The 12378-nt window shown below is 55.5% G+C and overlaps 1 protein-coding gene across 1 annotated transcript; it reads right to left on the bottom strand.

The window, feature by feature from the left end:
• Positions 1–98: 98 nt before the first annotated feature.
• Positions 99–11838, bottom strand: SLC51A (solute carrier family 51 alpha subunit). The gene is made up of 9 exons (XM_024202398.2): positions 11411–11838; positions 10553–10647; positions 9994–10148; positions 9444–9517; positions 7437–7595; positions 5392–5503; positions 4958–5104; positions 3560–3665; positions 99–551 (listed from the first exon to the last, which is right to left on the bottom strand). Exons 1-9 carry the CDS (start codon positions 11443–11445, stop codon positions 415–417), a joined length of 1020 nt encoding a protein of 339 aa, XP_024058166.1. The 5' UTR covers positions 11446–11838; the 3' UTR covers positions 99–414.
• Between the last annotated feature and the right edge of the window lie 540 nt (positions 11839–12378).

The raw sequence follows: 12378 nt of genomic DNA, 5'->3' as shown, positions 1-12378 counted from the left end.
GTAGGCAGAGTTTTAGCCCCCGCTTTTTCCCCTCAAAGAGATGTTTAAATGAAATGGAGTAGCAGCGTTCGTTCCAACAGCAATGAGCCCAGTCGAAGTGCCTGGATCGATTTTTATTCTGTATTTAGACAGCACCTGAGGGGTGCTAGGCACTTTACAGATTAGGCCCCTGCACTAAGAACCTGGTTTACAGAAACTTTGGTTCGTATCCTTTGGATTTCAGACCCATCTGGATGCAAATTGTGTTTCCTTCCTATATGTCACTTGCCAAATGAAGCTTCAAACAGCTACCTAGGGAAATATCCTATCCCTGTGAAATTGCAGAGGGGACGTGTTTTGGCAACCTGGGAGGAACTCCTTGTGCCATGGGTCTGTGCCGTCAGAAGCTCCTTTCCGGTCACCGCTCCTTCCTGTCTAGGCTTTGCTTTCAATGTCCCCATCCGGCGGGCTGAAAGGTTGGTATCCTGCCTTGTCGTCCTGTTTTCTGTAGTACATCCTAGTCACCACCGTGATGATGAAGGTCTCCAGGATAAGCAACTGCACGCTCATGTCTGAAAACAAACCGTGAAAGAGAGGGGTTAGTTGGCGTGTCTTTCGTTACCGTTCTTCCCCATTCGCTCACCAGCCAGAACGGTACAGTTGTTTAAAGAAGTATGTTACGAGGGTAAGGGGAAATCAGGATTCACTAGCTCCCAGCAGTTACCAAACGGGGGCTGATAATATTTCCCTCTGGGCGAAGGATTAATTTGCTCTTCAAAGCAGCAGAATTTCACTTCCATGCAAGTGAACGGTGCCTCTGTCTAGCTAGTGAGTAAGGCCTAGTTCTGCCTTGTCCCTCACCAAGGCAGGGGCCTAGTCACGGAGACAATGCGGTCTACTTCGCTGTTACAAGAGTGCTGAAGAGAAGCTGGCCTGGAAACAAAAATGCAGCAGCAGCCGGATTGACTAAATTGACAGTTTCCACTTCAACACAGGCTGTTTTTCGTGGGTGAGCAAACGTGTAGATACTCCTAGTCTCCTGCTGCTTCACGGCCTTGAAAATTCCAGCTGTCTTTGCTGCAGCGGAGATCAGTGGTGGCAGGTTTGTATAATTTTTGGAGGCGCCCACAACGGGTCCAAGTCCTGCCCCCCACCCCCACACACACCTGCCTTGTAAGCTGATATATATTTTTTAAAATAATGTAAAAATGGACTGGAAACAGTACGCTTTTAAGTTTTCCGATATTGCACAATATCGCTATCGTAAGAAAAAATTATTTAACTAAGAATATCAACTTTATTTATTAATACTCTTGAATATGGAAACAACCCAGCACTCTTGGATCAATAATCCTCAAAAGCAGAAAGCTCTGTCTAATTCGCTATTGTACTCTTGATAGCCAAGATTCATGAAAACTGCTTTTCTTATCTTTTAGATTTGCCGCATCTTTCTTTTGTATAACTTCAGTTTGCAAGCTGTGTCTCGGACTCAGGCCATCACTTGATGAATTGCCCTTTTTGTTCTTTTTCTCTGGGTAATTTTATTAAGAATGTATCCATTGTTGATTATTATTACACAAAATTAATGGTGTGGGGCTGAGGGGGTTGGAGTGTGGGAGGAGGCTCAGGATAGGGCAGAGGGTTGGGGTGTGGGGGATGAGGGCTCTGACGGGGGGTGTAAGCTTGGGTGGGGTGGGGGATGAGAGGCTTGGGGTGTGGGAGAGGGTTGGGGAGTGAGGGCTGCAGGGTGGGGCCCAGGATGAGGGGTTCACGGTGCAGGAGGTGGCTCAGGGTTGGGGTGCAGGGGATGAGGGCTCTGGCTGGGGGTGTGGGCTCGGGATGAGGGTTTTGGGGTGTGGGAGGGGCTCGGGCAGAGGGTTGCAGGGTGGGGCCCGGGATGAGGGGTTCACTGTGCAGGACGGGGATCAGGATTGGGGGTGCGGGCGGTGAGGGCTCTGGGGTGTGGCAGGGGATGAAGGGTAAGATATTCCTTTCCTCTCCCAGGCTGGAGAGCAGGCAGAACTGGATTACGGGCATGGCTGTGGGGAGCATTACTACTGGGGTTGTACACTGATTTAACTGGGTTTGTTGTTTTAACCATTATGCAAATATTTCAGCCTAGTAACCAAGCTGAAAGGAATCTAAAAGGGTAAATCTTCATTAAGGTGCACAGGGAGGTAAATGCGAAACTATTATTGGGGACACGGCCAGCCTGAAAGTCAGATATTGTTAACAAGTATTTCTGTACCTATTTATGGCTCTCTCACAGTCTGTGCATCTCTTATCTTGGACAATGAAAATCGATTAAGGTGCTTCCACGTTCTCAGTGCTGTAACATTTGGGTTGCGAACACTTGATGGAAATTTGTCCTTGCTGTAAAACCAGTGTTTTCAATGGAATTTAAAAGAATAACAAGGGGGACATTTTTCTGTGGGTTTTAAGGGTTTGTTATTAGAAAACTAATTATTTTAGATAAAGTGGAGTTGTCACCTTCCTCGGGGCTTGTCCACACTGGGGTTTCACACTATGATAAACGGTGCCAGCACAAGTCATGGTTAATTGGGCATGGATTGTCTACACTAGGGGCTTGCACAAATGCACCTATGTTGGTGTAGAATAACCCAGTGCAGACAACGCCTACAAGTCAGACAGTCTAGCACCCACAGCAGTGCACCCCTAAGAACCACTTATAAAGAAAGGAAAGAAATGCGAACTCCTAAGCAAAGAATGGGGATGAGGGGTTCACAGTGCAGGAGGGGGCTCAGGGCTGGCGCAGAGGGTTGGAGTGCAGGGGTGGGTGAGGGCTCTGACTGGGGGTGCAGGCTCTGGGGTGGGACTGGGGATGAGAGGTTTGGAGTGTGGGAGGGGGCTCAGGGCAGGGGTGGAGGGGGATGAGGGCTCTGGGGTGGGGCTGGGCCAGGGTTGAGTTCAAATTTTGGGGTGCAGCAGGTGGGCTGCCCTAGGGCTGGGGCCAGACAGGAGGACTCTCCTACGCCTTCTCCCCACCGGCAGCAACGAGCTCCAGGGGAGGGGGCCCCCCCTCTGCCCTGGCACGACACTCACCCAAGCCCCAGGCTGCTGCTCAGGAGGTCCAGACAGGATAAGCCCCCTTGGAGTTGCCTGCTGGGGGGCGGGGGAGCTGCCATGCCGCTGTGCCTCCTCCCCCCACAGGTGCAGCAGTCAGCCGGCCGCTGGCGCCGCTCCCTTAGCCGGCAGCGGCCAGCGATGGAGCACGGTGCAGAGCTGCAGGGGGCAGGCAGGGAGGCTCGCGGGAGGCTCGCGGGGACAGCAGGCAGAGCCAGGGAAGGCTCCAGGGGAGGCGCGTAGGGGTGGCAGGTGGGGCCGCGGGAGGGACCGGGCCCCTGAATTTGCTGGAGCCCCTGGTGGAGATGCAGAGAAGGCGGTTATACTTTCCTTCAGGGAGTGCAATAAAAGGAGCTTCTCCTTTTCTTTCAAAAGAAAAAAAAATTATTTGTGAAAATATTCCTGCCCCTCTGTGCCAGGGAGAGAGAGGCTGACTTCGATCCTTGGCCAGTTTTCGTCCTTAAATTAACCCAGGCCAGAGCCTCTTGCTACTCACACTGTGACCTCGTCTTGGAGGACAATGGCGGGGCGCAGGCGATCTGGCCGCTGCTTGCCAGGATGCTCAGGATGGAGGGCTGTAGCGCAGTCAGGATGAGGAGCACCTGCAGCCGGAAGAAGTGGGGATGAGAGAGCTGATTGCCAACTGAGGGACCCCTAACAGGTGCCGTGTTGGTGTATCCAAGGCCTACCCCCTTCCTTATCGATAACTTTCTCATTCTATAAAAAGCAACAGAGAGTCCTGTGGCACCTTTAAGACTAACAGATGTATTGGAGCGTAAGCTTTCATGGTGGATATCCACTTCGTCAGACGTATTCACCCACGAAAGCTTATGCTCCAATACATCTGTTAGTCTTAAAGGTGCCATAGGACTCTCTTGCTTTTTACAGATCCAGACTAACACGGCTACCCCTCTGATACTTTCTCATTGTAGTGGCTAGTCACTTTCTTCCCCTACAGTTGGCCTCCCTAGGCCCCTGCAGGGAGCTCCAGCCCGGCTTTGAATACACGTCCACTGAGCAGCCTTGCTGCTGCTTTATAATGGAGACTCATCCGCTGAGTCTGTCACCACCTACCATATTCCTCAGCCGTTCGTGCCACTGCACTGTTACCCTGCTCTATAGCTTACAGGACGGGTAGAGGTTTTTTCATCTTTGCCCACTTTCCTGATACTTAAAGCAGCGACATTCTTTCCTGGGAATACTCCCTGCATCCCCAGATCAGGTGATGAACTGTGTCTGGAACCGTACAGGGGTTACACAGCCCAGCTTTGGGTCTCGTCAGTAACTATATTCCAACTACGGTGACCAGCTAAGTCTACATCCGAGCCCATCACTCATCCTCCCGTAACTTGGGAGTAGCGCAGTATTCTCTCTTTTGGGGCTGACTTCATAGGGTCTTCCACTTTTCTCCTTGGTCCACAATTCTTGCCCCCCCCTTTTTTTTTTAAACTAAACTTTCCAATCCCTGCTTACTCAAAGGAATCTTTCTATCAATTTCTCCATTTTAAAATAATTTCCCCTTCCGTATCTGCCATTTCAATGCCAGGTATCCTAGCGGGTGCTGGAATCCTGATCTGTCTTGATCCACCCTCCTACGTACTGCTGCTGCTCACTCACCGCATAGGGCAGGGGTACTTGTGGGAAACCAGGGTTGGTTTTAGGCATTGAGCTGGTCCTGTTGCTCATTCCGCACCTGAAGCCCCTCGAGGACGAGGTAGTTTCAAGACGGGGGAATAGAAAGGCAGCCAGCTCTGGGGGGTGGGATATCAGCCAGCCAGAACGTGGTATGCTGCGCATGTGGGCCGAGTGGAGTTTTGAAGAACCCAGTTTACAGGTGCAAAGGCCAATGGCCAGGAAAATGCTAACGAGCGCTAATCACCCTGAGCAGTGTTACCTGGAAACAAACGAACTTGGCCCCCATGTTTTGCTCTGCCAAATGCAGCCTGGCCTGGCGAAACATGATCCCAAGGGCCCACAGAGCGAAGATGGTGGAGAAGCCGAGGCAGGTGTTGATCCAGAGTGCCACGCTCGCAGCGGAGACCTGGGGGGGACGGGAGAAAAGGAAGCTGTGCTGTGATTCCCAGGCCAGAGTAGGAGAGCGGAGCAGTGTCCAGGGTGGGGCACGGAGGTGCTGCCCGGATACCTATGGGCACCGGGGAGAGCTGGAGAATCCGAGCAAGACAGGCATCCCCTCTCTCCTTCCCCTCCCACCGCACAGCCAGAGAAGCAGTCCCCCTGCTACTGCTGGGACGATGGCCTAGAGTCAGAGGTGGGGCTAAATCGGTACCTAACCCCTCTGCCTTCAATGGGTGAAGGGTTATGACTTACATCAGCCGGATCGTAGTTTCCATCTGCAGCCAGGGCCAGCCCAACAAAGACACAGGCTGTCTTGAAGAAGGCGAATTGGAAAGTGCCCAGAAGAAAGAGTTTAAGTTTTCTCCTACGATGGCAACAGAGCGAGACGTCAGTGACCGCGCCGGTCTGCTTTTTAGCCAGCCTTCCACCACTTGCCACCTTGCTTTGCCCTCAGGCCACTGCTAGGCCTGCAGAACGGGCTATAACAAGAGACTGGAATGCCCTGTGAGCCAGAGCCCAAAACTGCCTCGTGCAATTCATGGGGATTTCTAGTACAGCCCTTCCCTGCCGCTGGCCACGCACACTGGACAGCAAACTCTTAGGAGCAGAGACCTGGCGTCCTGCGTCTTTCGCTTGGCTTGTGGGAGCCCCTGGGAGCCCTAGACATAGACCCTGCCCCCGTGGTGCGAGGTGCTGGACAAACACCAAACAAAAAGCCAGCCCCAGCCCCCGAGCGCTGACCGGTTCCGCGTAAGACGAGACGACGGCTGGATCCAGACAGACGGGGGAGTAGAAGGAAACAATTAGCCACGACTGGCTCAGCGCACCAGCAGCCTCATTGGTCAAGCTTGTTGTAGGTCTCACGGCAAAGAAGAGTATGAGGGAGGATGATGCAGATGTTTGGGGGGGGGCTCCTCCCAAGCAGGAGGGGCAGCCCCCCCCATTCTCCACCTACCCGACTGGGGGGGGGGGAGAGAAGAGCCTTGCAGTGTGGTGGGGGGAGGGGTTTCTGCCCAGCAGGGAGGGGGGTCTCAGGGCTTGAGCCCTGTGGAGCATACCTGCCGGGACTTGGGCCTGCAGCAGAAGTGGGGCTGAAGCCCCAAGCCCCGCCAGGCACTTCCCGTGGGGCTGGCGCTCTGCCAGGCGAGCCCCAAGCTCTCGAACTTCTGAAGATTGTGGTATGTGGCGCAGAGGGCCAGTACGTTTGGCCACCCCCCACCCTCACTCTCTACGGATCTACATGGGGAACAAATATTGGCTAATGGGCTGCTCAGGCTGGTGGAGAGAAATCCACCACCACCCCATGCCTGCCAGGCAAAGCTAGAAAAATTCAGCCTGGGAACAAGGTGCCCATTGTTAAGGGTGAGAGAGAGTAACCATTTTGGAACCATGTCTACAGTCGTACATGCCAAGGCCACAAGAGCCTATTGTGAGCATCTAGGCCAGTGCTTCTCAACCTATCTACCACTGCGGGCCGCGGATGCAGCTCTCGATGGGTTACGAGGGCTGTAACTGCTCACTAGATCTACTGCCTGTATGGCCCTGAGGATGTCGCACGAGCCGCAGCTGTGCGCCGACTGGGCCGCGCACGGGTTGAGAACCACTGTCTGATCTCCTGTATAGCGCGGGCCAGAGAGCTTCCCCAAAGAATTCCTCCAGCGGGTCTTTTAGAAGAACACCCAACCTAGATTTTGAAAGTGCCAGCGCTGGAGACCCTGGTACATATTCCCCATCACTGACATTTGGGGGGCAGGTCTCTGGCCTGTGTTATACAGGGGGTCAGACTAGATGGGCAGAGTGGTCCCTGCTGGCCTTGACTGTACGTTGGCTGGCTCCGGCCCTGGTGATACCCCTGCTGTAAGGGGGTTCCCAGGCTGACAGAGAGCTGCCACCTTCGTTTGTGTCAGCTTGAGCAGGGCAGAAGGGGGCATAGCCGGGCAGCCCCTGCAGTCTGGCTATGCGCGGCTGTGGCTAATTCCCTGTGTGCCCTGCAGAGCAGCCTTGGGGCTGCTCTGGATTGCAACAGGGTCAAACCAACGTTCCCAGGAGCACATAGGTGGATTGAAGCCAACTGTTGCTCCTTCCCTCCACGGGGTGCTGCGCAAGCAGAGCTCAGCCGCTCCCGTGCATCTGGCCGGGCACCGTCCGAGGGAGTTATAGGAGTCAATGCACATCTTGGGGGAAGCTGCACGGCCCAGTATCTGGCTTCTCCTCACGGGAGGGGCTAAGGAACCAGCATTCCTCCCAGCCACTGCTGTCCCTGTGTAGTGCCCCATGGCCCCCACCGGCAGCCTTACTTGGTCATGGTGATGCGCGGGCAGCAGGGGCAGCAGCAGCAGCAGGGGCCCGTGCTGATCACCAGGGGCGTGTCCCTCAGTGCTTTGAGCAGGGCCTCCTTCCCGCCGAAGCCTTCCACCATGATCAGCATGAGCAGGTAGAAGCACAAACTGAAGTACCTGCGGGCAGCCCAGGCAGAGAGAGAATTCAGCCCGGGGAGCTGCAAACACCGGGGCACGGAGTCCTTTGCCCATGCCACCCTCCTGCGACGCGCAGGGGCAGAGTAACACACGGGTGCCCAGGGGCCCTGGCCAATTGGGCGACTCCCAGAAAAAATCTCCTGAGGCTTGGGCAGCAGGATTTAGCTGCTGCATCCTCTGCTCTGCTGGCGCGCCCACACCCCGTGGCCTCTTCCTTGGCTCTCCTCAATATTCAATCACTTCTCTGCCCCAGGCGTGACCTGTTCTCTCTCCTCCCCTTCCAGTTTTTTCCTGTCTCTTTTGCTGATTGCAAAATACATGGTGAGATGGAGGCTTTGGCTGGGTTTTTCATGCCTCCAGCCATGGTTTCGAGACCTTTGGCTGCCCCTACCCTAATATGTCATGATGTAGCCTTGTTTGCCCCCACCTGAGACCTTTGTCGATCCCACCTCCCCATGCATGTGGTTCGCAGCCTTGGGATCTCAGTGTGGGTTCTTGCCATGTCCACTGTGATAGGGCATTCTTCACCCCCTGCTCAGCTGATATGAGGCCTCCTGTAGTACAGTTCTCCCACGTTGGCAGTGGATGAAAGACATAGTGCTGTTTACCCCCGGCGGTACGTTTAAGCTCTTTGTGTTTTCCCCCTCCCCCAGCATGAACTGATGTGGCTCTGTTTACACTGGGCCCCAGATTCCAGCCCCAACTCACTCAACTATGAACTTCCCAAATGAAGGGTGGCCCACCCAAATTCACTTCACAAAGATGGCCAGTGGAATCAACTGCTGTCCTAGGCGAATGGTCATTGTTGCTATGGGAATGCCAAAGCCAAGCGGGGCTGGACAAACCCAGATAGTCATAGAAATGGGAGAAATGTATCTTGTGAGGCCCTTCGGTTCTAGTGACTTATTTCCCTCCCTTACCCCGATGATGAGGCATTGGGAGAAGGGAGCGATGAATATTCCCTTTCTCTGGGATTATTGGACAAACTATATTCTCATTGGCTTAGTAATGACCGAACATGCTGTTGTGTGCTCTGGCTAATCAGAACCTGGCCTATTCTTCAAAGTGTGATTTAATGTATACGTATACGCTAGTTTCTGATTACGTTTTAGGACTAACTATTTCAGCTAATTGGTAAAATGTCACCTTGCTCATGGTTTGACCTGAACTGCCTTTGGCAGAAAGCCATGAGTCACATGGCACCTATCAGATTCTTTCAGCATTTCTTCATAGCTGAAGTGATCAATTGCAAACTTTGCTTTAAACCAGTTCTCACCATTGGCTGTATCTTACAGTTCTGAATAACAGAGTAATTTTACCTCCGGTTTGGATTATTTCTTTTAATTAAGTTACTTTCTGGAATGGTGCCTGTTGTCTTTCAGACAGCAGAAAAACTGAACAATAACACGATCAATAGGTGGGGAAAATGCAAAATGGTCGCCTTTAAGAAAATTGGGGGAGATGAAAGAACCGCTTGTTGGTCTGTGAACAACTGATTCTTGTAACATGGGGGTTGTCCAGGTTAGCAGTGGGATGGTATGGATAATATCGAGCTAGATTCATTTTCTATGTGGAAAAATTGAGCAGTTTATATAGGCATAAGGAACCGGGATGGGAATTGCTTCATTAGTAAGGCCATGTGTAAACACTGCATGGAGTCGTCATATTAATACAGTCTGATACAGCCGTGTTTTTCATGGGGGGGGCAAACGTTCTTTGTGCCCAGGGCCCTAATAAACCTTAATCTGCCTCTGGCTAGGTGAGAAGCAGCCGGATCAATCTGAACTCCCCAGGGCTACAGCAGGGCAGGGTGTTAGCAATACTCACATGCCAATAGCCATCTCCACTACCATCATGGAGCGTGGGATCCAGAGCCCAAAGCAGCAGAACACAGAAACCATCTGGAGAAGAAGGGGGGCAGGCCTAGTGTGAACGGGAGGTAGCCGGGCATGCTCCAGACCGGTTCCCCCACAGGCCCTGGGGTAGGCGGGTGAGCGGATGGCAGAGATGCGCCCACAGCAGAATGCTGGCGCTCCACAGGCCGGACCGTTTACAATCCAAGCTCTGTGGAGCTGGATTTTGAATTGGTCCCTGGCTCTGGAGTGGTCTCAGCATCTCATCACCCCCGCAGCTTGGGGGAGCTCAGAGCCCTGTCATGATCCCAGACCCCCCTAGGATACCTGCAGTGCCCCAAACTCTGGATCTACTCTCTGTGGATGTAATTAACCAACCCAGCACGGTCCCCACCCCCCGCAGCGGTGCTAAAGCTCCAGCGCTCACTCCCGGCCCACTCTGTCCATCGGCACAGCAGGAACCCGCAGCATGGCTGCGAACACCCGCCAGGGTCCCCTCCCGCACAGCGAAGGCTGGGGCTCACCGTGGGGGCCGAGCTGCTCCAGATGAGAGTTTTCATCTTCACCTGGCAGCGGATCTTCTTTGACAGGTAGATGGCTTCCTCGAGGAAGATGGCGACCGACACCAGTGTCAGGAAGGTCATGAGGGCCTGGATGGAGAGCTCGACGGGGTTCAGCTCTGCAGGGGAAGGAGGGGATGAGCAAGACCTCACGGCCGTCTCTCCCATGCAGTGCAAAAGCCCCCTGGAAATCCAGGCGTGGGCCCTCTAGCATGAGATGGGAACACGCCCCAGGGAGGGTGAGTGAGGGTTGCCCAGCCTTCCCTCTGCCTTTTCTCCCCTGTCCTCTGGGCTGGGTCCCTGCCCCTCCCCACTGCCTCACCTCCCCACTCTCTCCCTCAGCCCCACAGCCAGGAGCCCTTTCCCCCTGCCCAGCACTGGGGCTGGGACCCAGGAGCTGGCAGGCTGGAGGGCGGCGTTGCTCTGTGACACAGCCAATATTCAGTCCCGGATCAGTCTAATTAATGCTCCCCCTCCCCCCCCGCGCCCTGCCCGCCCCCATGGGGCAGCACCCCCCACGTACGGTTCAGCAGCTGCAGCGAGGTGGGCGGCTGGGAGACGCAGGCCAGGGGGACGCTGAAATTCTTAATCAGCAGCTCGATCAGCTCAGGTGGGATCCTGCAGGAAAACCAGGCCCCCGGTTAGCCCCGCGTTGGGGCTGGGGTCCAACCCCGCCCGTGGGGAGGGATCCGAGGGTGCGAAGCGGCCCCAGTTCTTCTCAGCCAGCAGCTTGCACTGGGCACTGCCCATCTGCAACGGGTCATCGGCCAAACTCGCCCAGCCCAGCCACGTGAGGGCTAATCATGCCGCTTGGGCCCCTGCAAAGTCCCATGGCCACTGGGAGCGCTGCTAGCCTCCCTGGGTGGAAAGCGCCCGATGGGCAGCCCTGATTCGTAATGCCCCCCCAGCCGGGGCAACAGCAACCGACCAGGGGCTAGCGGCTGCGCAGGGACCCCTGTGAAATGAGCGTGGCAGGCCTCAGCCCAGTTCCCTTGGAGCAGGCGCCCCAATGACTAATCACCTCTCACTCGTGGGGCCTGGCTAGGCATTTCGGGGGGGCCTGTGACTCGCGGTAGGAGGTGACCAGCGCTAAGCGCCCCAGAGCTGTGCTGGAAGGAGCTCTCCTGGGGGAGCCCCCGTGGAGGAGCGGGGTGACACGTCCTGCCTCGCCGGGTACTCAGCCATCCATGACAGAGGGGACCTGCCCCTGGCTTATAAACAATGACACCAAGTGTCTGGACATTTCCTGAGGGCGTTGGGGAGGGGGGGGGGGGAATTCACCCTCATCCTTCTCACAGTCGTCACACACCCCCCGCCAGTGCAGAACCAGGCAGCTGAGCCAGCGAGGAGCTGCTCTGCCCACAGCCTCGCCGTCCCCTACCTGGGGTCTGGGACGAGCTCTGCCGAGGACTCCATGCTGCCCCTTTCCCCGGCGATCCGGCTGGCTCCTGCTCACGCTCCGCAAGCCCTGCTGCTCGCTGGCGAGAGGCTTCAGCAGCGTCTGGCAGGCAGGGGCAGAGTCCCAAAGGTCAGCGCTCGCGGGCAGGGCTCCTGCTGCCAAGCGCACCGGGCCTCGTACAGTTGTAACTCCCCCTCGGGGTGGGGGGACGGACGGATCGGCAGGCACGACGCGTCCCCCGTAGGTAACCGGCTGCGGCTTGTCTGGGGACACGGACGCTCCAACTAGCAGATCAAATTCAAGGGTTACCACGAATCTCAGTCAACTGGTTTGCACGCATCAAATAACCTCCCTCCCCCGCCTTCTCCGTATGTGTCAGGAGGTTCAGTGGAAGAGAAAGTGGCTCATCCCCGCTCTGCAGAGAGGAGCTGCCCCGGCTATCGGCTGCCAGGTTATTGACCTGGGGCCCGCCAGTGCTACCCAGCCGGGACTGGGGGACTTTGCATCCGCAGCAGGGCGGGGACGGCGTTCCAGCGCGGAGAAAGTGGAGTTAATGCGGAGTGTGCGTGGGTGCATGGCGGTGCGTGTGTTTTGTGGGGTGAACTCTGGCCCCCCTGCTCAGTCATTCAGAGAGCCCTGGGGGTGACAGTGGAGGGCAAAGCAGACAGGAGTTTGCCGTGTGACCCGGCTGGGCACCAGGGCAGTTCAGCGCTGGGTTTGCAGCGGTGAGCCCATGTGGGCCTGGTCCGTGGGGCTGGGCAAAGTGGAGAGAGTTCAGCGAAGAGCCGGGGGGAGGGGAGGGAGTCAAGGGGGAGCAACTGAGAAGGGAAAACGAAAGGAGCAGAACGTGCGGAAACAGGTTGAGCAGCAGCTCAGGGCGCAGGGGATTAATTGGAGGCCTGAGGTGGGGGGGCACTCACTGCCGTGGGGTGGAATTAAGAAAACATGGG

This window comes from Terrapene carolina, unplaced genomic scaffold (genome assembly GCF_002925995.2).
Source record: "Terrapene carolina triunguis isolate 2854851 unplaced genomic scaffold, T_m_triunguis-2.0 Scaffold88, whole genome shotgun sequence".
NCBI classification, from domain to species: domain Eukaryota; kingdom Metazoa; phylum Chordata; order Testudines; family Emydidae; genus Terrapene; species Terrapene triunguis.
The sequence above is the reverse complement of the archived record's forward strand: the minus strand, read 5'-3'. Positions and strand labels throughout refer to the sequence as shown.

What these genes read in the sequence shown, in the direction of transcription:
- SLC51A (XM_024202398.2), bottom strand. Translation starts at nt 11,445, where the DNA reads ATGGAGTCCTCGGCAGAGCTCGTCCCAGACCCCAG. An exon ending in GGAGCAGCTCGGCCCCCACG is followed by an intron (nt 9,518 to 9,993) that starts GTGAGCCCCAGC and finishes CTTCTTCTCCAG; the next exon opens with ATGGTTTCTGTGTTCTGCTG. An exon ending in CCAAGTTCGTTTGTTTCCAG is followed by an intron (nt 3,666 to 4,957) that starts GTAACACTGCTC and finishes TTCCGGCTGCAG; the next exon opens with GTGCTCCTCATCCTGACTGC.